The sequence below is a fragment of the Protopterus annectens genome, chromosome 2.part0 (assembly GCF_019279795.1).
Source record: "Protopterus annectens isolate FY-2018-M chromosome 2.part0, PAN1.0, whole genome shotgun sequence".
NCBI lineage: Eukaryota > Metazoa > Chordata > Ceratodontiformes > Protopteridae > Protopterus > Protopterus annectens.
Genome location: NC_056728.1, coordinates 37626956 through 37651154, shown reverse-complemented (window position 1 = coordinate 37651154; position 24199 = coordinate 37626956). Strand labels below are relative to the sequence as shown.

At 41.3% G+C, this 24199-nt stretch overlaps 1 protein-coding gene across 8 annotated transcripts in view; it reads left to right on the top strand.

Annotated features, from left to right (window-relative positions):
- The window catches only part of MAP2 (microtubule associated protein 2), a 1383589-nt gene that overhangs the window by 885712 nt on the left and 473678 nt on the right, over positions 1 to 24199 (top strand). For 6 of the 8 annotated variants that reach the window (XM_044060515.1, XM_044060521.1, XM_044060516.1 and 3 more), the window contains 4 exons: positions 707 to 4615; positions 4805 to 5029; positions 5259 to 5393; positions 7150 to 7205. In XM_044060515.1, coding sequence (XP_043916450.1) covers positions 707 to 4615; positions 4805 to 5029; positions 5259 to 5393; positions 7150 to 7205 — 4325 coding nt within the window. The remainder of the gene's footprint in view (positions 1 to 706; positions 4616 to 4804; positions 5030 to 5258; positions 5394 to 7149; positions 7206 to 24199) is intronic. The other 2 variants (XM_044060520.1, XM_044060517.1) reach the window with 1 other exon arrangement.

Genomic DNA, 24199 nt, shown 5'->3' with positions numbered 1-24199 from the left:
GCACTGTAAAGCCATTAACTTGAATTCAGTGACATGAAGTATTCTGTATTCATAAGAAACTTGGGAGGACTTTATTATGTTTTGCCAGGATTGCAAGGCATTTTTTTCCATCTCTAATAGATACATTCATAACTACATACTACTTCATAGGAATGTACAGCTTACAGAAAATAATGGTGGAAAGGAACTACAGGGTCACTAATCTGAAACTTGTTGTATGAAGTCCTCAAAGAGGAAAAATATAAAAAGTCAGAAAATAAGAATGTTGGAAAACAATCTTTTCTTTATTGCAGCCATTCATTAATTTTTCCAATAACCACTTAATCCAGTTCAAGGTTATTGCGTTGATGGCGCTTATCCTGACACTTAATGGGTACAAAAGTGTGAACTAATATTTTGCTAAAAATGTTTATAAAAGTATTAGCATATTATTTTATTTATGCCTTAACTATAATGACCTTGAAGAATAAACTACCATTTAGACAAGTGAATTTTATCTGTTATTAAAATATATTCACTGCTAAAATTAAATATATTTCCTACTAAAGAAAACATGCTTAAACCAAATTTAAATTCACATTTGTAATGAAGTCCCATTGTATACTTGATGTTTGTAACCAAATCAGTTGAGATTTATTAACAGCTAAAAATAAATATATGCCAGGCCAGCTGGAAATGTGCGACAAGTCTTTTCTTCCTTGCACAGGAGAAGCAACTGTACAGAAAACTGAAGAACCAAAGCAAGTTTTGCCATCTTCAGAAACAGAGGCCATGGACTATAAGATCACTGAGGGAGAAGCAATTTCTCCACAAGATCCAAATAAACCTGAGGAGGGAATTTGTGAAAGCACCATACCAAAAGTCACCTTGTGCCACACTGAACTAGCTGGTCCATGCACTATTGAAGCAAAATCCACCGAAAAATCATCATCATCATCCAGAGCAACAGATGATGTTATTAAAAGTGAAAAGACAGTTCATGTCCAAATGCCTTCTTCTGAATTTAGCTTTACTAAACACCGAAATGGAGTAAAAGATTCTAGAGGCACACATGATGTTTCTGCAGAAGGACTTTGTACCAAACCTATCCTTCCTCAGAGTGAAATACCCTCCGTATCTTCACACCAGGTATGCGACACAAAAGTTACTATTAATGATTCTGAAAATGCATCACTTGCTACAGCAGTACCACAGTCAAAGGAGGCTGATATTAGTGAACCAGTGTCACCTATTGATATTCAAATTACAGACAATTCTGCAGATGGGGGTGTAAATCCAACAACAGTATTAAAACAGGATGACAAGCCACATTCAGACAGCCCATTAGAATCAAATGATGCTGACATGAAAATGGACTTAGAATTGTCTAAAACTGACAAAGACTATCCTAGTAATATACACAAAAATGAAAAAGAAAATGAACTTTCTCAAAGTGAACAGAAGCCACTAGTTGAAAAAGAAACTGGACTTCTTTCTGAGGAGGTTTCTGCTCAGGATTATACCATCACATCAGAACAAACAGAGAGTGCTGCTACTGTTGAAGCAACATTTGATGTTAATAAAAAAACATCTGAGTATAAATTCACAGGGCTGGTTACATTGCCTGAAGAAAATCCTTTCGAGGAGGCACAGCAAGATAATGTTACATCCACTTTAGGAAGTGATATGTCTTATGAAGGCTTGCTTGAAACTGTCAGCATCCAGCCCCATACAAGTCAGCCATTTAGTGAAAATGAAAACGTTGAAGTTAAAAGCAAGCTGAGTGAATGTGAATTAGTTCAAAAACATGAGCCAGTTCCGGATTCTGTGAAGGAAATATACAGCAGTGAAGTATGTGACACAGAAAGCACACAACAGCGTATTCCATTTGATGAGGATAAGTCTGGAATGTCAACATATTTTGAGACATCAGTTTTAAAAGATGAGGTTTCCAAATATGTGGAGCAAAAAGGTAAGGATTATTATGAATTAAGTGATACAAAAGCTGCAGAAGATGAACCTCAGGACTCCGTTCATTTTCTACCTACGAATGGAGAAACACAGCCATCACCAGAGAAAGACAGTGCAGTAAATGTATTAAATGATGATGAAGAAGGTTACAGTGAGGTAGCAAAACCAGAAGTAGTTGAAGAAGATGCTCTGGCAAAGGCCTTATCTGATGCAGCTTTCACAGCAGATAGGAGAGTTTATGAATCTCGAAAAGAACAGCACATTCATAGTAAAAATAAAGATGACAGCCATGTAAATTTTGGCCGAAGTTTAGGTCTAGGAGGCCGATCTGCAATAGAACAGCGGAGTATGTCTATAAATTTGCCAGCATCATGGTTCGATTCTCTAGGACTTAAACTAGGACATGACCATGCACAGCCCCTTTCTCCACTACCTTCAGATATTTTGGAATACAGTGGAAGTACCTCAGATGATTCTACTAATTATTTGCCAACTCCAATTACAGAGGAGGCCCCTTGCTTTCCAGCAACACTTAAAAAGGAAGATGAACACACACACACCACTGAAACAAAATTGGAAGGTGATGTGCCTCTGGAACCACAGTATGAGTCATCCTCCCCCATAAAAGAATACTATAAAAATGGAACTGTAATGGCACCTGATTTGCCTGAAATGCTGGACTTAGCAGGCACAAGGTCTAGAGGTGCATCTTTAAGTGCAGAGGCAGATTATTCAAGAAGAAAGTCTGTACCTATGGCAGAAGAGAGTAACATAGTCCAGTCTTCCTTGTCTGACAGCCAAAATGTTAGTAAAAGTGATGTCCAAATGGAAGAAGCAGGCTATTGTGTGTTTAGTAAATATTCTGCTCCAATGCCATCTCCTGTAGAAGCAATTATTCCTCCTGTTACCCTGGAAGAGAATAGATTGCTTCAGCACATTTGTTTAGCCAGTGAGAAACTTCAAGGTAGAACGATATTAGATGAAGCGCCATCTGAATTAGATCTAACTGAGGATAAAACTAAAGAAAAAGAAAAACACATGGATGATATAATCAGTGTTATTAAAGACACATTCCCATGTGTCGGTGATATTTCAGAGGTCACTGATGGAACTTCTGTTGGTAATGTTGCAACAACTATGAAGTCTCAGTTAGACACACACATTCAAGAAGAAACCGTGTCAGAACAAGTAATGGTTTTAGAAGATGAAAAACATGCCATGTTTGGGGCAGTTACCACTATTTTAGAAGATGTCCAAAAAGAAATGAATACACATATGGTAGAAGAAATACAACCCAAGACAGATACTGAAAAAGATGCTAGTCCTATTACAGAGAAAGAGCAACCTGATTTGAGTGCAAGTGTAACTGTGGAAAGCTGCAAAGACATAGATATTTCTGCAAAAATCAGCCCAGTTTTAGAGATTGTGTCCACAGATCCTAAGCAACATAAAGCAGACGAAGAAGAGTATGGCCTACATGGAGCTGTTGGCAGTGATGCTGAAAAAAATGGTGAAGGATCTGTATCACTAGTAGAAACATTACCTCCTTTAATGGTTTCAGGAACGCAATTAATTGAGAATACACAAGAATCAACATGTGTCCCTGAAACACTTCTTTCTCAGCAGCTTGATAGTCAAGTACATATATCTTTAGCAGATGACCTAGCAAAACAGATAAATAAAGATATTTTGGGGCAGGAATCATTATCTGTGAAAGACAGTGTTAAGCAACCAGAGATGGAGTTAAAAGAGAAAGCTGCAAAGCCAGACTTAGTGCACCAAGAAGCAGTTGATAAAGAAGAAGCATATGAACCTTCTGTAGAGCAACAGCAGTCTATAGATTCAGTAGATACAGAAATGGCAAAAACAGCAGAGGATCAAAATTTGCCTCCAACTGATTTTCTTCTTAAATCATCTCTTGACAGTGTTAACGTGGCTGAAACAGAAACTCTGTCCACCCCTGTATCTGATCAAAAAGATAGTCTTGACATAGTGGGTGGTGAGAGCTTCCCACATGAAGAAAAAGTAGAGGAGGCTGCTAAACCTGCTATCTCTGAAGACTCAGTTTTAGTAATACCAAAGGAAGCTGTTAAACCTGAAAGTGATTTCAAACCAATTTCAGCAGTTGTTTCTGAATCACCTATTGAAGAGGACATAACTTCTGAGAAACAAATACCTGAAGAAGAAGTTGAACTACAAAATGATGTAGAAATTCTTGATGAAAACAAGTTTAAGACTTTGTCTGTCAGTGAAGCTGTGGCTGAAGAAGTTGTATCTGATATTGCTGAAAGTAACCAAGGTATCATAGAATCAGTTGTTACTGTTGAAGATGACTTTATAACAATTATCCAGACAACTGTAGATGCTACAGAAGCTGTCTCTCACAGTGTAAGATTTGCTGCCCCACTTGACATTGAAGAAGATAATACACAGATTTCAGAAGAACATCCTGTGCTACCAGAAGAAACTGGCTATGAGGCTGAGTCTCAAGACGAGCCTTCTGAAATTCCTCTGACTAATGGACGGGAGGAAGAGGAGGAGGAGGAAGAAGAGGAAGAATCCAAGCTGACAGAATACAAGACAGAGACATATGATGATTACAGAGATGAAACCACCATTGATGATTCTGTCCTGGACACAGACAGTCAGTGGATAGATACTCAAGGTATGCATTTTCATTTATATTAATCATAATGATATGTGACTTTAATGTTTTTAATTAATTTTATGACTGTTAATTTCATTCAGCAAATAAATTGAAATGTATTTTTTAAACTAAGCATCAACAGTAATCAATTGTTGTCATTAAAGTTGTAGTGGTATTAAGTACTTTTAATTCAATTTAATCCAATAGATGAAGATAAGAGCATCATGACTGAACACTTAGAGGTTATACCTAAAGAAGACACTATTCCTAAAGAGGAGACACCAGAACATAAACCCAGGAGGCCTTCTTTGGATAAACATAAAAAAGAAAAAACATTTAGAGGTGGAAAAGGCAAAATTTCTACCCCTGAAAGAAAACCTCCCAGAAAAGAGTCTGTTACAGTCTCCAGGGATGAAATGAGGAAGAAAAAAGGTTTATTTCTATACAAGTATATAATTTAACATAAAATGCATTTCTTTGATGTGTTTATGTAACTGTACACTGCATATTATGTACTGTATATATAGGTGCATGAATTTATATCAAAAGTAGTGAAAAACATACACATTGTATAGTGCCTAAGAAGTTTGAATCAAAATATGTTATGTACTTTCCTTATCTTTTTAAATTGCTCTCTGCATTTATCTCTTCTTGTTTGTAGCAGTGTGTAAGAAGGGTGAACTTGTTAAAAAATCTGAAGTTCAGACCCACTCTCCCTCCAGGAAAATCATTTTAAAACCTGCTGCCAAATACCCTAGAACAACTCCTCATTCTGGTGTTAAACGGAAGCTAACAGGTGACCATGTAAAACTTTGCAATGTAGCTGGCAAACATGGACATGTCGTTTTGCTTTTATTTGTTTTTTATTTCATTGCTACCTCTGTTTTTCATTTTTCTAACATGTTAAGGCTGACATCTTAACTTCCCAACAATCATAAATGATTCTCTTGTTCTGTGTTTCATTCTATTTTTTATTTTCTTTGCAGAGGTCATGATCACATATGCTTGTCACATGCAGGCTTGCGAGTGCAGTGGTCGTAACTTCACGTGGTGGCTTAGTGCTTTGTCGTAGGATTCTGTTTATAAATGCATTTTCTATGTGCTGGTGAGAAAGTGTTGCATCATGGTATACATTTCCATTGCTTTTGTTTCTCCATGGTTAGGTCAAGAATTTTACATTTTAAAGGTTCTTAAAGTGTACAGAAATATACTTCAGCATGTCAAATGCAATTGCTGAAGTATATTAAGAGAGAATAAGTTCAGCTCTGTGCAATGTGAGCAAGTATTAAACATTACAGGTCAGTTTTACTGCTGATGTTTAAAGTTACAGGGCAATATTTTTTGACTGTTACTAGAATCATCAATTCTGACTGCGTATTAGGCTAATAACTGAATAATCTTTAAATACCAAGGCGAATACATTGCTACACTCAGAACAGACCACTGAATTCAAGCAAAAGGAAACATTCCTTTAAGAAAAATCTGAAGTTTTTATGTAGATACATTTATTTCATGGAGTGTGTGTGTGTGTGTGTGTGTGTGTGTGTGTGTGTGTGTGTGTGTGTGTGTGTGTGTGTGTGTGTGTGTATGTGTGTTTTATAGACATTTTTTTCAGATACATTACAAATGCACACCTCCCAACATTAATGTGCCATAACAGAACATTTCACTGTACATTACATAATATGATATGTAATGTAACAAAGTAACAAGCAACCAATATTCAGCAAAACAGGGCAATTTTAGAATTTTTGCCTTTAAGTAGTAAAAAAATAAATTGGTAGTCCATGTGCAGTCCTGTCAGGAACATTCAGCAGGTTTAATAGGCTTTACTGTGTGAGTAGTGCTGCATGTATGTAGGAGTATTTGGGCATCGGTGGTAACAGAAATTATTCTCCTTCAGTGGGGGACCAATTAATGTTGGCCAAGCAGTAAAGCTCAAAATATCACTGTAAATCATGAAAACAGAGAATTAATTCTCTTAGTTGTAGTTTTATCACTTGTTGTAGGGTATCATGGAGTAAGTAAGATGTTTTAATTTTCATCTTTTGAGAATGAGGAAGTGGCTTGTGCTTTTTTTGCCAGCTATTTAGCTGAGCAGAACTTTGATCAGCCTGGTCATATATTATGGGTATATATGTGTGTGTGTGTGTGTGTGTGTGTGTGTGTGTGTGTGTGTGTGTGTGTGTGTGTGTGTGTGTGTGTGTGTGTATATATATATATATATATATATATATATATATATATATATACAGGTAATTAAAGATCATGACATTACTAATAGCAGCATAGAAGACCCTGCAAGTGATTTTAGGGAAAATACAGGTAATGGGGTAATGTAAATGTAACATTGATTGACAGTTACAGTAGTAAGACTTTTTAAGCACAAATATAAATCAGTATTAACATCAATGATTTTAGCTACTTCTGCTATGCTTTTGGGAAACCATCTCCCCTTTTCCTTGAAGCATATCGCCTTGTACTCAGCAAATTTGCTTGCAGTAAAAAAATAAACAAATTAATTGGGATGTTTTTTCTTTTACTTTTTGCAGGTAATGAAGCAAGGTCAACACCAGGAGCTATAAGACAAGGAAGGGACAAAATTGCAGTAAGTGAACCAACTTTACTGTTTTAAACATTATTTTGTTGGTATAGAAAAAGCTTTCTGACTTTTAGAAAATTCAAAGTGAGTCGCCTTTTTGAGAAACATGAGGCAGTTATAAATATGATTTGCATCTGAGCAATGTGCTCCGAGTTGCACAGCTCAGCTATAATGTGCTTTAGAAACATCCATAATTTGAATGCTACTGAATCCCACTAGAGTCCTATTTTAAACTTGCAAGACTCATTTACCACACAGTTTTAACAGCTGTGGGTAGGCACTCAGTAGGAGAGTTTGTAGCAGCATAATGCTGAATTGTGCAGGTAGAGTCATTTAGAGAAACTGCTTTCACTGATGTAATGAGTGCATAGTACATAGCTAACAGCAGTTGTATAGTAAGAATGAATCACAGTTCTTCACACCTTCCCTATTGCAAGGAGGTCAGTAACCTGCAGAAGCCTAAGTTACACAGGTCATGCCCATGACATCACTACTGACTTGTGCACTGCTGCTCAGCTGATCAATGAGGTTTTATGAATCACTTTATATCTGCATACTACTGAAGAGCATACAAAGTAGTCTTGGATAGTATGGAAACATTTATGCATAGTGCCATGACTGGTGAAAAAGTTTTTAGAGACAGTGCATTTCCAGTTTTGTTTACTTTTTTATATGTTTATCTGTAAAGACCTTTAATTATTTCATTAAAATATTTTGTAATATTTAGTGGTAGCATAAAATAATATGTTTCTGTAATAAATATATGATGTGCTGCATTTTACTTCTCTTTTTTATAGACTGCAGATGCCCATCTGCAGTAAAAGAAATAATTAAATACTTTTATTTACAGAAAAGAAGGGCTGTTTACAAGGTCTATTTAGTTGGTGTGTGTGTGTGTGTGTGTGTGTGTGTGTGTGTGTGTGTGTGTGTGTGTGTGTGTGTGTGTGTGTGTGTGTGTGTGTGTCTGATGTAGTTAGACGTGATATGACTGTAGGAATGCTGTATGTAGTGGTTTACCTTTACAACCGCGATTTGCAGAAGGGCAAGTGCTCATATGAGAGACTCTAATCCACGAAACTAACAATGTCGACACACCTACATTTTCGAAAAACAGCAAATCAACAGCAGATTTGCTGTTTTTCGAAAATGAAAGTCAAAGAAAAAAAAGTGTAAAGCAGGGGGGCAAGCCCCCCTACACCCCCCCATGTGCCCCCTACTTTATTATTCTAACTCTGAGATCGCGCTACAGTGGGGAAAGGAACCATTTCCTGATCCCCACTATAGTGCAATCCCCCCCTGAATGTTAAATGTGCAATGAGCGAATCTCACTATACATTCGCTCATTGCACATTCGCACCTTTTTACGTTTGGTGTTTGTATATCTTGCAGACTGCCTTTCTGGTATGTGCAGTTCGCCCTTCTGAAAATCGCGGTTATAAAGGTAAACCATATGTAGCACATAATACAGTAATGTATGCACTTTTTAAGTAATTTGAAATAGAACTTGTGGTATCCTATGACTTCTCTTTTGAGTTCATATTGATAAAGAGAAATGGCAATTTGAGATATGGCTAATTAAGATTCCTGTCAATAAAAAAACAGATACTACATTTGCATGAAAAAATAAAAGAAAAATAAACTAGATACAAAGTTCCAGTAAACTTTATTATAAAAGCTTAATAATATTTTCCTTGCATACTAGAAAAGTAACCCATGCTTTACTACATTTACCAGGCAGATAATTGGAAGTTACACCTTATACCAAAACACATATAGATTTCAGTTTACTATATGTACAGGCTAAAGCTCCTCACACTGAAGTTCACTTTTTGCATTTAGCATGCAATAATATGCATTCAGCAATCCTTATATACTGTCATTTGCAAAGCATTATCAAATTCATGAAGCTTACTTTCAGCTTTTGGATTCATTGGTGGTATTAATTTCATTTTTAATATAGGCTAAACAATTATGCAGTTCTACAATTGTTAACAGTGCTGCCTGACAACTATTATTCACCAGTTTGTTTCCTATCTGGGATGTCGTCTGTAGAGTCTTATGCTATCTCTGTTACTTCATGGATTTTTCCTGGAATCTCTGGTTCCCTCCCATTTTTTAAATATTATGGCTATAGGTACAATAACAAGCCTGTAAAGTGTCTATAGGTGTGCATGCAGTGTGTGCTTGATTTCATATTATCCTGCGATGGACTAACATTCCATCTAAGCTGAATTTATTTACTTACACTTTGTTGACTGTGTTAGTTCCAATAGATCAATGGTCTCTTTCCAAGGGAAGCCTGAGGTGGTATTCTTACTTACTACTGGGAATTTGGCCAGGACACTAGGGAACTTTCCCTACTCGTTATTGTTGCAAGTGGGACCCATGTTGTAGGAGCACTTCTTTCTTCCATTCCAGGCACAGAGGCAGCTTGGAGAAACAGGGAGGCAGATGGAGAGAGAAGGAGATGATGGAGTGGTTAGGGAAATGGAGGAGAAAGAAAATATCGAGATCAGAGAATGTGTGCAGGATTCTGCGGAAATGATTCATGGAAATCTGTTTAATGGAAATGAGTCAGCAAATGAGGGATCTATAGTTACAACCCTATAGCTGGGAGGGTTGTGGGATGATTTACTTGAAGAAATGGTGATGCAGAGTGAGCCAAAAAATGAAGGAGATGTTTCCTGGGGAGACATTAGGGAGAAAATACAAAAGGAGGATGTAGAGACGATCCTGAAGAATAGTGGTGAAATGGAAAAGAAAACATATGCAAATTAAGTAAAAAAAGGCAAAAGAGGAGTAGCAGAAAAGATGGCAGAAGAAAATGAAAAATGGAAGTACATGGTAAGGATTCAAAGTAAAGAAGACAAGTAAATGGACAGGTATGAATTGTGAGAAAATATAATAGCATCTTCGGGTGTAAAACCGCATGAGGTAAGAGCATTTAGTCTGATCAACTAAGAGACATTTTATGACATTAAATTTGACACCTTTTTTTTAATGGAAAATATTCTTGGACAATATGAAAAAAAAGAAAGACTGCAACCTGTGGAATCTTTATGTGATAAAAGTATTTAACAGGGAAACAAAAAAGAAAATTCATGTGCATTTTTTAACAGAGGTAGAAAGAGAGGCCAAAAGGAAATTTGAAAACTTTATGTAAAGAAGTACAGGGCTTTCCAAAGTTTATGATAAAAGGGTTTATGAACTGCTGGCTGGGATTGTAATATTGTGTTAAAAAATAGAAAGAGAAAAAAATATACATATACCAAGCATAATAAATGTGGAGAGGGAATAGGGATGTCGCACAACCCAAAACTTTTAGTTATGTACTCACCATAACTTCAGATGTTTGGGATCCATCTCGCCTACATTCTGAATGATGGGTTCGGAGCCGATCCCTCGGCTCCGACTCGGCACGCTTATGCCAAAGAGCGAAGTCTCTTATTGGCTGAGCTTACTATATCCCAGGATGCACCACCATCAGTCCCCCAGATCTAGTTTGTCCGCATACATGCACACATGCATACCCTGCTTATATAACATCGTCAGATGAAATAAGATAAAAACAGTGGAGCTCAAAACCGTTCTATCTCTTCTGATCTGCAAGGCAGGGGGAAGGAGGGTGGGTATCAGGAATGTAGGCGAGATGGATCCCAAACATCTGAAGTTATGGTGAGTACATAACTAAAAGATGTTATGTGATCCTATCTCGCCTACATTCTGAATGATGGGACAGCGTCCCTAGCACCTGAATCCTGGGTGGCTCACTGGAAAACACTCCTGAGTACCGTGGAACCAAATGAAGCTCGTCCTTTAGATGCCACATCCAATTTGTAGTGGGAAATGAAAGTGTGCGGGTTGGACCAAGTAGCCGCAGCACAAATTTCCGAAATAGCGAGCTTGGAATGAAAAGCTATAGAAGTGGCCATAGCTCTGGTAGAATGAGCTTTGATAGATGATGCAAGTTGCTTATTTGAAGAAGAATAGGCCTGAGTTATGCAATCTCTGATCCATTTTGAGATTGTAGCTTTTGTGATGGTTTGGCCCAATTTATTATCTGAGAAGGACACAAACAACTGGTCTGACTTACGAAGTTGCTGAGTCCTGTCTAAATAGAAGCGTAATTGCCTGTGAACATCCAATTTATGGAGAGTGTATTCTGCTTCGTTAGAGAATTTTGGAAAGAAAACTGGTAGTTCTAGAGATTGTTGAAGACAGAAACTAGAGCAGACCTTTGGGACAAAGGATGGATTAGGCCTAAGAGATACTCTATCTTTGTGGAAAATCAGATATGGTGGTTTAATAGACAGGGCTTGAAGCTCTGAGACTCTTCTTGCCAAGTAATAGCCACTAAGAATGCCGTTTTCCATGACAGATATTTTAATTCGCATGTAGCAGCCGGTTCAAAAGGGGGAGATGTTAATGCGAAGCACTAAATCAAGATCCCACGGAGGTGCAGGATGAAAAACTGGAGGTCTTAACAGACTCGCACCTTTAATGAATGTTTTGCATAGCCTGCTGCTCATCAAAGGAGGATCCGTGGATTCATGGAATTTAGAGATAGCAGCTAGTTGAACTTTAATAGTTGAGACAGAAGATCCCTGATTAAATAGGGATGTTAAGAATTTCAAAACCTCTGGGACAGGAGCAGTGATAGGGTCTAAGCCCTTGAGTTGAGCCCAGATAGCAAACCTCTTCCACTTACTGAGGTACAATTTGTTAGTGGTGGGTTTGTGGGTCAAGACAAAATGTGAACAACTTCCGGGTCTAGTGTGTGACTTCTAACTAAGGTCGGAAGTGGAGGAGCCAAGCTGTCAATTTCAGAGATTGAAGGGACTGATGCCAATGTCCCGACTGATGGATTAGCAAATCCGGGATCAGGTCTAAGGTCCACGGATCGTCCACTGCATGCTTTTTCAGGTAAGGAAACCATATCTGACGAGGCCAGTATGGGGCAATCAGAATCATTGAAGACCTTAGCTGAGAAGCTTTTTGAATGACTTTGGGAAGGAGTGGAATTGGAGGAAAAGCATAAAGCAACCCTGTTGGCCAGGGTTGAGCTAGAGCATCCATGGCCGGTACTTCCTGATGTGGAATCAAGGAGAAGAACCTTTGGCACTTGGTGTTTTGTGGAGTCGCAAATAGGTCGCAGCACGGCGTCCCCCATCTCTTGAAAACCTGGGCTGCTACTGTGCGGTTTAGAGACCATTCGTGAGGAGAGAGAATTGTCCTGCTTAATTTGTCCGCCAATACATTTGACTTTCCCGGGATGTGGGTCGCTACCAAGAATCGGTTGGTAGCTACAGCCCATTCCCACACTCTCATGGCCTCTCTGCAAAGGGGATACGATCTGGTCCCTCCTTGTTTGTTCAGATACCAAACCACCGACATGTTGTCTGTGTGGATGGCGATGATGCCCTGAGGAAGGAACTTGTGTAAGGCCTGTAGGGATAGAAGTACAGCCCTCATCTCCAACACGTTGATGTGGAGAAGAGCTTCGTCCGGACGCCAGGAGCCCTGAACTAGCCTGCCCAGACAATGCCCCCCCCACCCTATCTGGGAGGCATCTGTCGTCAGGGTAACCACTGGAGGGGGGAGAACAAAGGGTTTTCCCTGATCCAAGTTGGATGTCTGAAGCCACCAGCGCAGGTCCCTTTTGCATATTTCCGTAATCATGATGTGATGATTGAGGGGAAGATCTTGAAAGGACCATTGAGTTGATAAGAGCCACTGAAGAATCCTCATGTGTAACCTTGCTAGAGGAACTAAAAGTACCGTGGCAGACATTGAGCCTAGAACCTGTAGGACCATCCTGGCTGGGGCTTTGGATCTCGAGATCAGAGCTTGAACTTGGCCCTGTAAGGTTCGGATCCTTTCGGCAGGAAGAAAGACACGCATCAATCTTGAGTCTATCTCTGCTCCTATAAACTTTATGCGCTGAGAGGGCAGCAAGACAGACTTTGACCAATTGAATGTAATCCCCAGGGAAACACCCAGGAGATGGTGGCTTTGAGGTTGTCCATAAGTAGATGCCTGGTGGTGGCAGTCAGGAGCCAGTCGTCGAGATAGGGAAACACTTGGAATCCAAGGCTCCTCAGGTGAGCCGTCACTACTGCCAAACACTTGGTGAACACCCTGGGGGCTGTGGTGAGACCAAAGGGCAGAGCACAAAATTGGTAATGACTGGCTCCCAGGCTGAAGCGCAGATACCTTCTGGACACCTGATGTATCGGTATGTGATAATAGGCGTCCTTGAGGTCTATGGAGCACATCCAAACATCCTTCTCCAACAACGGGAGAATGGATTGCAACGTGACCATTCGGAATTTGGATTTCGTAACGGATAGGTTCAGTCTGCTGAGATCCAATATTGGTCTCAGGTCCCCTGTCTTTTTTGGCACTAAAAAGAACCTGGAGTAATTTCCTGATCCGATTTGGTCTGTGGGGACCGGTTGGATGACTCCTTTTTGTAGCAGCTTTGAAGCTTCTGCGGCTGCTATTTCCCTTTGACTGGGTGGTGGGTCCGGGATTCTCTTGGATGGAGGGGGTGAGTATTTGAATGGGATGGTGTAACCTCCGGCAATTATCCGAAGCACCCATCTGTCCTGAGTGATTGACTCCCAGGCTTTTAGGTGCTTGGCAATGACACCCGACTGGCTCCGAGCAGCACAGCCGGGCAATCCCTCATGTCGTGTGGGAGGCTGAAGAGCCACGAAAGGACTCGCGGTCTCCAGAATTGCGGGCCCTCTGCCGCCTCTGGGACGGCGTCTCCTGAAAATTTCCCCGACCTCTGTCTCTGGACGGGGAATCTTCCTGCTGTAGGGAGAAAAACTTGCGAGATTTTCGGAACCACATTTTTCCTACACCTTTGGCCTTGGGGTAAGGCCGAAGGGAGTGGAATAACGGGCCCCTACGGCAGATAACGTTTTCCCTCTTGCTCACAGCGGTAAGGGTGTCTTTCACCTTGGGTCCAAACAATGAGGACCCATCAAAGGGAGCGTCGGAAGGAAGACTTGAAGGCCTCCAGAACTGACACAAGCGGAGCCAGGCCTGTCTCCGTAGAGCCACGCCTGTGCCTGCCGCTCTACCCGCCTTCGGCCGCATAGGATATGAGCCTCATGGACGAGTTAGCAATTGACGTAAGGATAGCCAACTGAGAGCTAACGGACTGGGCTAGCTGCTCAGGTAGGTTACCCGAGAGGGAGTCTGACAACTCCTTGACCAGATCCCTCTGAAGCCTGGTAAAATGTGCCAAATAATTCAGAGACCTTAAGGTAAAGGCCGCTGAAGTCAGGGTGCGCTTCCGCACCTATCCATACTCCTAGACTCCTTATTAGGAGGATGGATGGACGTTGAAGCCTCTGCCACGTCCTGCTGTGTAGCAGATGCCACCACCATGGCATCTACAGCCACGCCTTTAGTAAGGAACTCCTTCTCGGGGGGGAGCAGATAAGAATTTGTTTGGACGAGAAGGGACTGGTTCCACAGTATCCGGGTGTTCCCACGCCCTTCGACAAACTAAATCCAGAAGCTCGTCGAAGGGCGGAGATACCCAGGAGGCGGAGGGCTGAGCCCCAAAGGCCTTGAGGAGCACTGATTCGTCCGCAGAGGGGGGTTTGGACATCCAGCCGCCTCGTTGTTTGAGGATCTCTAAGATGTCCGCAAAGGAGACATCATCCGAGGACGACTTAGGGGACCCCTCTGCATCATCCATATCCGTGTCCGATGTGATAGACTCGGGGGAGTCCACGTGCTTCCTCTTGCATGATCTCTTCCTTGGGGGTTCCTCTGGAGATGACTCCGAAGAACCCTCAGGAAGAGGGGAACCCCCACTGGGGGTAACCTCAGGCCTCGGGGCTCCGCTGGCTACGGACAGGGGAACTGCCAAAGACCCAGTCTCCACGCCCAGGGAAGGTGCTGGTAAAACCGGAGAGATGGCCGAAGAGGATTTGGCCAAGGCACTCCTCATGGCTCTGAAAGCCGGACCTCCAGAATCCTGGGAGCGTCCAGTCTCCGGGGCCATGATAGTAGACGGAAGTCCCGCAGCCCAAGCACCGACACGGAGGCTCGGAACCGAAAGCATCGGTCCCGAAACATCACCCTCGGGTCCAGCCGAAGAAGTCCGCGTACCAAACTCGGACCCGAGGGCCCGGGTTGGAGTAAGGGTCGGAGCCGACCCTGAGATCTCCACCGGCTCCAAGAGCACCTGCTCCGGAGCCGAAGCAGTCGGAGGAGGAATAGCAATGGGGTGGGTCATGGCCATCGGCTCGAAGCCAACTGGGTCGGAGCCGAAACAAATTTTGGAAGACTGGGGACTGGAAAAGTCTTTGGAGCACCCTGTCTATATCAGAATCCGACATTCTCAAGACCGAGAGGAAACAGAACGGGTTCGAGAAGACCTCTCCCTCGGCCCCAAGGGACTAGGGGACCGGCTCCGAGGCGACTCGATGAGAATCGGCGCCGAGGAAACACCAGATTCCATCGGTGCCGAGGTAGACTTCGGCGAGGAGGAAGCGTCTATGCGGGCGACCCTTGTGGGCTCCGAGAGTAGTGGAGCCGACGAATGTAACCCGCCTCGATGCCCCAGCCATCGGCTCCGAAGCCCGAGGAGTCGATACTGGAGGCATCGAGGCAGACCGTTCCGACCTCGGCTCCGAAGTCTTTGGAGCCGAAGGAGAGGCCTGCCTAGGTCTCTTGGCAGTCGGATCCGACGGACTGGTCAGAGCCAAGCCCTTTTCTTTTTGGCAGGAGTCGGAGCGGAAGACAAGGCTTCTTCAAAAGAGGGTTTAATCAACCCTTTAAGAATTAATTTATTTTTCCTCTCCTGGAGGACCCTAGAGGAAAAAGCGTGACATACGCTGCATGACTCCTGCAAGTGCTTTGCCCCTAAACAATAAACACAAAGTAGATGGTCATCAGTAACAGACATCTTAAAAGCACATTTAGTACATTTTTTAAAGCCCGAAGGCCTAGGGGCTTGAGACATGATGTTAAACAATTTCTGACAGGAAATTTAACAACTGTAGAATCGCTTATGACAAAAAACCGAAGGCTTACAGAAACAGTGTAAAACACAACCTTAGGTGTAATAACCGGGAACTTTAAAACACTAAAAAGTTCAGTTATACAGTTTGACCGAAAAGGCCCTGAATTGAAAGGGGGTCCGAAACAAACTCTACCCAATCACACACAAGAAATTCCACTACTCAATCGTACACAACAGGCAGCAATAGGCAGCAATAGCCGTTAAAACGGCTTTTGTGAAATACAAGCACAAAAACTGACAGAAAAAGTAGTTAATAAAAGCTACTCAGCCCAGCCAGCTCGAGACCACGTCCTTGCAGTTAAGCGGCAAACGAGATCTGGGGGACTGATGGTGGTGCATCCTGGGATATAGTAAGCTCAGCCAATAAGAGACTTCGCTCTTTGGCATAAGCGTGCCGAGTCGGAGCCGAGGGATCGGCTCCGAACCCATCATTCAGAATGTAGGCGAGATAGGATCACATAACATCAAGTTTTTTTTGTGTGTGTGTGTGTGTGTGTGTGTGTGTGTGTGTGTGTGTGTGTGTGTGTGTGTGTGTGTGTGTGTGTGTGTGGAAAAGGACATTTCGTAAGTAACTGTGACAAAAGAAAATGTTATATTTTTGGGGAAATGATGCAAACAAATGTAAACTGAAATATTATAAATGCAACAAAATTCGACATTTATGAATGGATTGCACAAATGAAAATAAGAGTAATTAAAAAAAAAGAAAGAAGAACAAAGAGAAGACATTTTAGAAGTATTAATAAAAATAGAGGAGAAAAATAATAAAAAAGAACACAGAAGAAGGTACTGAAATAACTGATAAAGACATAAATCAGGAGGTAGTAAAAGAAAAAAGAATTCTACTGGTGAAAGGGTAAAAACAACACAAAAACAAAATTTAAAGGAATAAGTACAAAAGAAAAAGAAACTAAATGGATAAAAAAGATATATGCAGCTAATTATTGGGGTCAGTATAATGGTTAAGGTGTTTGACTCACAGACACAAGGTACATAGTTTGATTCTCACCTTTGGATGGGAAATTGGCTAGGAATAGAGCAGCCTGTTAAGAAAGCTAGCCTAGCAAATAGCTATGAACTTATGAAACCATGAATCTAAGGAAAAGGAAACAAAATGAAAATTACTGCTTTCTGTAAAGGTGAATAGTATTAAGAATATAGTAAGGAGAACTGAGATTTTGGAGTGGTGTAATACATGTGATAATGATGTAATTATATTTGAAGACAAAGGATTTGTAAAAAATGAAGAAAGATTGCAAACTATGGGGAGGAACAATAATCTGGAATATGGGAAATGAGAAATATTCTGGAATAACCATATTCTATAGAAATACAATAAAGATATTAGATGTAACTTTAGCAAAAATGGGAAGATTAATCAATGTAGTTTTAAAATGGAAATAACAAGTATATAGAATTATAACATTATATGCTTCCACCAATTGTAAAGAAAGACAAAGCTTATTTCATCAGATTTTAGACTATGTGTTGATAAATATGAATATTATAACATCAGGAGACTTTAATTGTGATTTAAGAGACAAGTGTAAAAAGAAAGGCAATGATATAAGAAAAATGACAGAAGTTATAAGATGCAGTAAGTTAAATCTTTGTGGCAAAAATTCATGGACTTACAAAAGGGGTATTATAGAACTGAAATAGATTATTTTATAGTATCAGAGGGTTTAGTTGTATGAGAAGGGGAGGTAGCTGAAACAGGATTTTCTGATCATTTTGCAATATGGCTAGAGATAAAAGAAAATAAGGAATATATAAAAATAGTTAAAGGAATAAAAATGATAAGTTAGAAAGCATGGATAAAGAAGGAAAGAGATTAGTAACAGTTATGGAAATATCGATCATATTACTATGAGAATATTTTATAAAAATTTGTCTGAATGGTGGATGATACTTAAGGAAAAATATTAAAAAAATGTTTTTTTTTATAGTGGCGATATGATGTAAGAAAAAATAGAGAAAGAAAAATATAAAAGAACATAATGATGCATTGGTAGATTTGCAACATAATGATAGGAAGCACTTTGACAAAGAAAAAGATTTATATGAAAGAAAGCAATAAAAAATGCAAACAGTGTTATATAAAAAGAAATCATATACTTATCATAACTTTCCATCTGTGTTTTCCATTTTCATTCTTCCTCAACCGATGGGTTCGGATCCAAGCCCTGGTATCTGACTCAGCCACTGTAAAAGCTCATGGCAACCTTGAACTCTCGAGCTTCTCCCTTACCCAGAATGCACCAACCCCAATTACCTCAGATCTTGTTTGTAGACTATACAAAAAGACTAGACACTTTACTCTTGTGGAAAAAATCTTAAACAGTATTATAGCAGAAAAAGGTGGCACAAAACTATATCTGAAGCCCATAGAATGCAACGAGAATACCTCAAAAACTCACTCTATCCACTCACTCTTCCAGAAAACATTGGTTGGGGGTTGGTAGGTGGGGAGTTGAGGAAGAATGAAAATGGACAACACAGATGGAACGTTATGGTAAGTGCATAACTTCTTTATCTGATGTTGTCAATTTTCATTCCGTCCTGAACTGATGGGACAGAGTCCCCAGGTACTGGAATCCCAGGGTGGCCTCAAGGAAGGATATTACTAAGCACCATTGAGCCAAATGATGCCCTACTTCTAGAAATGAAATACAGTCTGTAATGAGAGATGAAGGTTTGAGGTGAAGCCCAAGTTGCAGCTGCACAAATTTTATGCATGGAGGCTCTTGAATGAAAGGCTGAGGAAGCTGCTATCAATCCTGTAGAGTGAGCAAGCAATTGCTTAGTTAAAGGCAAGTTCAGTTTATCATAAATGAAGGAAATGCAATTAGTAAGCCATTTGGCTAGGGAACTCTAGACACTGGCTTGTCCAGTTTTGTTTCAGCAAAGGAAACAAATAACTGATCTGAATTTCTGAAGTCTTTTGTTCTGTGAAAATATAAACGTAATTTCCTATGCACATCCAGTGAATGCAATAAATATTCACCTTTGTTTGTATAATTTCAGAAGAAAACTGGTAGATTAACAGATTGGTTAATGCTGGAATCTGATATCACTTTTGACAAAAAGGATGCATTTGGTCACAAAGTAACTCTATCGTTATGAAAAAATTTGGTATAGAGGTTTTACCAACAGAGTCTGAATTTCTGAAATATGTTTGGCAGAGGTAATGGCCACCAGTCTTCCAAGACAGAAATTTTAGATCCCAAGTATGTGCAGGTTCAAAGGGCAGAAGGACCAAAGCTTGCAGTACCACTGTTAAGTCCCATGGAGGAGTAGGATCTTTAATGGGGGGGGGTCTAAACAGAAGTGTTCCTCATAGCAAGGCCTTACAAAGTTTATGGGAAGCAAGGGAATAGCCATCGAGACCAACATGGAAATTGTAAATCACAGCTAATTGGACATTTACTATGGAAGAACTCACCCCTTGATTAAAAAGCAATGACAAGAATTCTAGCATAGTGTGAATTGGAGCAGAAAAGGGTTCCACATTATTTTGAAGTGACCAGTGTGCAAATCTTTTCCATTTGCTAGCATAAACTTTTCTTGTAGAAGGTCTGAGTGAAGATAATAAAATCTGACGGACAGGGGAAGATAGTATCAGTTGTCTAGCTATTACTGGAAATGGAGAAACCAAGCAGTCAGTTTGAGATTTGGAAGATCCAGATGAGTCATGTCTGTCGGGTGAGACAGCAGGTCTTGAGTTGGATCCAGAATCCAGGGTTGATGGATCAAATGATATCAAATGATGTCAAAAGAAGGGGAACCAAATTTGTTGAGGCCAAAAGGGTGCAATAATAATGACCTTGCTCTTCAACTTGGCAGCTTTCTGAAGGTATTTTGGTATTAGAGGGATTGGAAGATATGTGTACAGTAACCCAGGGGGGGCCAATTGTGGAGAAGAGAATGCCTTGGTGATGCTTCCTGTGGGGGGATGAGGGCAAAGCAGCTGTTGCACTTGTTGTTTAGGGGAGATGCAGACAGATTGCAGCAAGGAAGCCCCACTTGTGGAAAATTATTTCCTCTATTTTCTGGTTGAGGGACCATTTGTGAGGTTACAGAATGCATCTGATAAGTTTGTCTGCTAGCACGCCGGACTTCCCCTAAGTGTGCATTGCTAAGAGAAAACGGTCGGAAGAGATTGCCAATTGCCACACCCTTAATGCTCCTCGACATAGGGGGTTTGATTTGTTTCCTCTTTGTTGATTTACCAAACCTCTGCCATATTGTCTGTTTGGATTGCAGTTATTCCCAATGGGAGAGCTTCCTGAAAGGCTTGCAACACTAAAAGCACTACTCTCAAATCCAAAATGTTTATATGCAAATGTGCCTCTTCCAGGGACCACATGCCTTGGACTGTCTTTCCCAGGTAATGTCCCCCCCACCCCAGCTGGAAAGCATCTGTAGTCATTATGGCCTTGGGTTGAGAAGGGACAAATAAATGGCCCTGTAGCAGTTGTTTCACCTGGGTCTACCACCTCAGATCTTTCTTGCATGAGTTGGTGATTCATATTCGAATGGATAAGGGTAGCTGAAGTATCAACAATTGAGATGACAGCATCCATTGAGGAATCCTCATGTGGAATCTGGCCAGCAGAACAAGGGTTATTGCTGCCACCATCGAACCTAGTACCTGTAGGACTAGGTGAGTTGGGACTATGGTACTGCAAAGTATCTTGTTGACTTGTGATCTTAAAGTTTGAATTCTGGAGAGAGGAAGGGAGACAATTGTTGATCTTGTGTTGAGCAGTGTTCCTATGAACTCTATAGTCTGAGATGGGTGAAGATGTGATCTTTAAAAATTTATGTTTATGCCTAACCGTGCACAAGTATGGATTATTTCTTCTCTTGCTATAATGAGCTGATGCCTGGTCAGGCGGAGATGACCCAGTCTTCTAAGTAAGGAAACACCCAGAATCCATGCAGAGTCAAGTGAGCTGCTACTACTGCCATGTATTTGGTGAACACCCTAGGGGCTGTGATGAGACCAAAGAGCAGTGCTCTGAACTGGTAATGACTGGCTCCCACCTAGAAGCATAAGAATTTCTTGGATAGTCTGTTTATTTTTATATGAAAGTATGTATCCTGGAGATCTGTTGAGCACGTCCAGTCATCCTATCAAAAACAGAAGAATAGACTGAACCATGACCTTCTGGAACTTTGTCTTCTGAACAAAGTTATTCATATTGCTGAGATCCAGAACTGGTCTCCAGTCCCCTGTTTTCTTTGGCACTAAAAAGAATCTTGAGTAAGTTATGGATCCTTTCTGGTCAGTGTGACCTCTTGGATGACTCTTGCTTAGCAGCTTTTGTATTTGAATGGCTGCTTGTTCCCTCTGGCTGGGTGGAACATCAGGGATTTTCCTGGAATTTAGAGAAAAAGGGGAAAAATGGAATTGTATATCCTCTGGATACAGTCCTGTGCACCCAAGTATCTTTTGCTATTTCTAACCAGATTCACCTATGCAGGGATAAATGACCCCTGATTGCCTCCAGAGAGGGACAATCAGGCCTTCTTTCATGAATGCTGGAAGGGTTTGCCAACGAAAGATTCTCTGGACACTTGATGTTGCAGGCCTTCTCTGTCATGAGGGAGATGTCTACCATTTCAACTTCCCCATCTGCCTTTAGGGGAAGACCCTCCATGTATGTCCTGGAAAGATCTTTGTGATTTCTTGAATCATATCTTTTCCACCATCTTGATGATTTCTTGAAAAGGATCTTTGGGGGCGGGGATGTGCACCCACAGAAGAAAGGGTCTTTCCATCCTTCTCACACCTGAATAACATATCTCTTACTTTGGGACCAAAAAGAGAAGTGCCATCAAAAGGAGCATTGATGAACATAGGCTTATAAGGCTCCACAAAATCACACAAGTGCATCCAGGTGTGTCTCCTAATGGCTACGCCTGAACCCACTACCCTTGAGGTTCATTCTGCCACATTAGAAATAAGCCCTGTGGGTGAGTTGGAAATCGATTGTATGGTCACCAGCTGAGAAATGGCAGAATATTTTACCTCCTCAGACACTGTTCTTGTGAAGGTACCTGAAATTTACTTAATCATATCCTTCTGAAGTCTACTAACATGTACCAAATAGCTCAGAGGCCTTAAGGTAAGGTCGCTAAAACATAGACATGCTTCCCAAATCTGTCCATTGCCCATGACTCCTTGTCAGGGGATGAACAGAGGTACCTTTATCAGCAAGTTCCTTTCTGATGGCCACCACCATGACCATGGCATCAATGGGAGGGGGGGACTTTTGACCAAAACTGTTAAGTCTCTGGGGGGGGACATAGTCTTATCTAGCTTCATGGGAATGGTCTCAATGGTGTCAGATTCCTTCCAGGCCTGCTGGGAGACCATCTCTAGAAGCTTGTCAGCAGGCAGGATCATCCAGGAAGTACATGGCCTGGTACCAAAATCCTCCAGTAGCACAAATTCCCCCGATGAAGAGTTACTGGGCTTCCAGCCACTTCTCTGTTTCAGGAAGTCAAAGATTTCTACAAATGAGACATCATCAGGAGGTGACCATTGGGACCTTTCACCCTCATCAAACTCTGTGTCCTGTGTGACAGATTCAGGGGACTCTATATGCTTCGTCTTGCATGCCCCCTTCTTAGGGACCTCCTCGGTGGGATACTTCAGGAAGGTATCAGAAGAGGAGGGGATACCCTGGTGGCAAGTCTGAGGTTTTGGTATCAGCTACCCCTGTAAAGAGGAAAGTCAAGATTCAAGAGGTGGAAGAGAACAAGACATAGGAGCCAATGGGGGAAGCACCACCTGGGTCTGAGATACAGGCAGAGCTCTCTCCAAAACCCTAGAGGCAGACTGTCCTGGAGAGGGGCAAGGACCTGCATCTGAGAGGCCAAGCCTCTGATCCATAGTCCCACCCTGCTCCATGGACAGCCATCCTGGGGCCAAAGTCAGACCTGAACTAACCGTCTCCAAGGCTCCGAGATGCAGAGATGGCTCCAAAACATTCGGAGTCAACTGCAGCACCTCAGACCCGATAAGGTAGAATCAGCTCCAAGAGCTTTCTGGATCTGACTGGACAGAAGAGTTCAGAGCAAGTCTCGGATCTAGCAATACAAAAATCCCCTGATCCAAAGTAGACGGTGCCAGACAAATCTGATCTGAGGACTCAGAAACCTGAATAGCAGTTAAAGGAGGAATTGGTAGTTGAGGAGTTGTGGATGTATGGGCCTCCTGACCAGTTAGGGTAGGAGCCAAGAAAAGGGCAGGCTGGCTCTGCACTGAGAGGATCTTTCTCACTAGCCTCTCTAAATCTTCTTCAGTGAGACTCCTAGATGATTGAGTGGATAGAGCCGATGGAGATTTTGGTCTTTCTAAAAAGGGAGAAGGTATTTGAGGTGGAACCAGGTCCAAAGAAGGGGAGTATCTTGTCCTAGGCAGAGTCGGTAAAATAGGTGTAGGATCCAAGGTCTTTGGATCCAACAAATTCCTGCTTTTTGGAGACTTCTGCTCTGAAGAAGCCGTTAGATCCAGGGAGTTTAATTTAGACTTAGAAAAATCTGAAAAAGAGGCTGGATCTGATAATTTTTACTTCTTATTCGTAGGATCCAAAAAAGCTATAGGATCCAAAGTTCTTTTTATGGATTTTTCTGAGGACCTGGAGGAAGCAGTAAAGGTGCTCCGAGAAGTGAGAGAGTTTTTCCTTGGATGGTCCAGATATAACTTTGTCAAAGAATGAAGGCAAAACTTAGAATAAGTTTATTTCTGAGATCTACCAACGATCTAGGGTTAAAAGTATGGCAGATCGAGCAATTCTCCTGGAGGTGGAGAGAGCATAAGCAAAACACACAAAGTGTGCAAGTCAAACATAGGAATCTTCTGAGCATATTTCCCACATTTGTTGAATCCCGCCAGGCTCTTTTCCTTGTCAGCCACCACAGAAAAAGAAAAGACCAG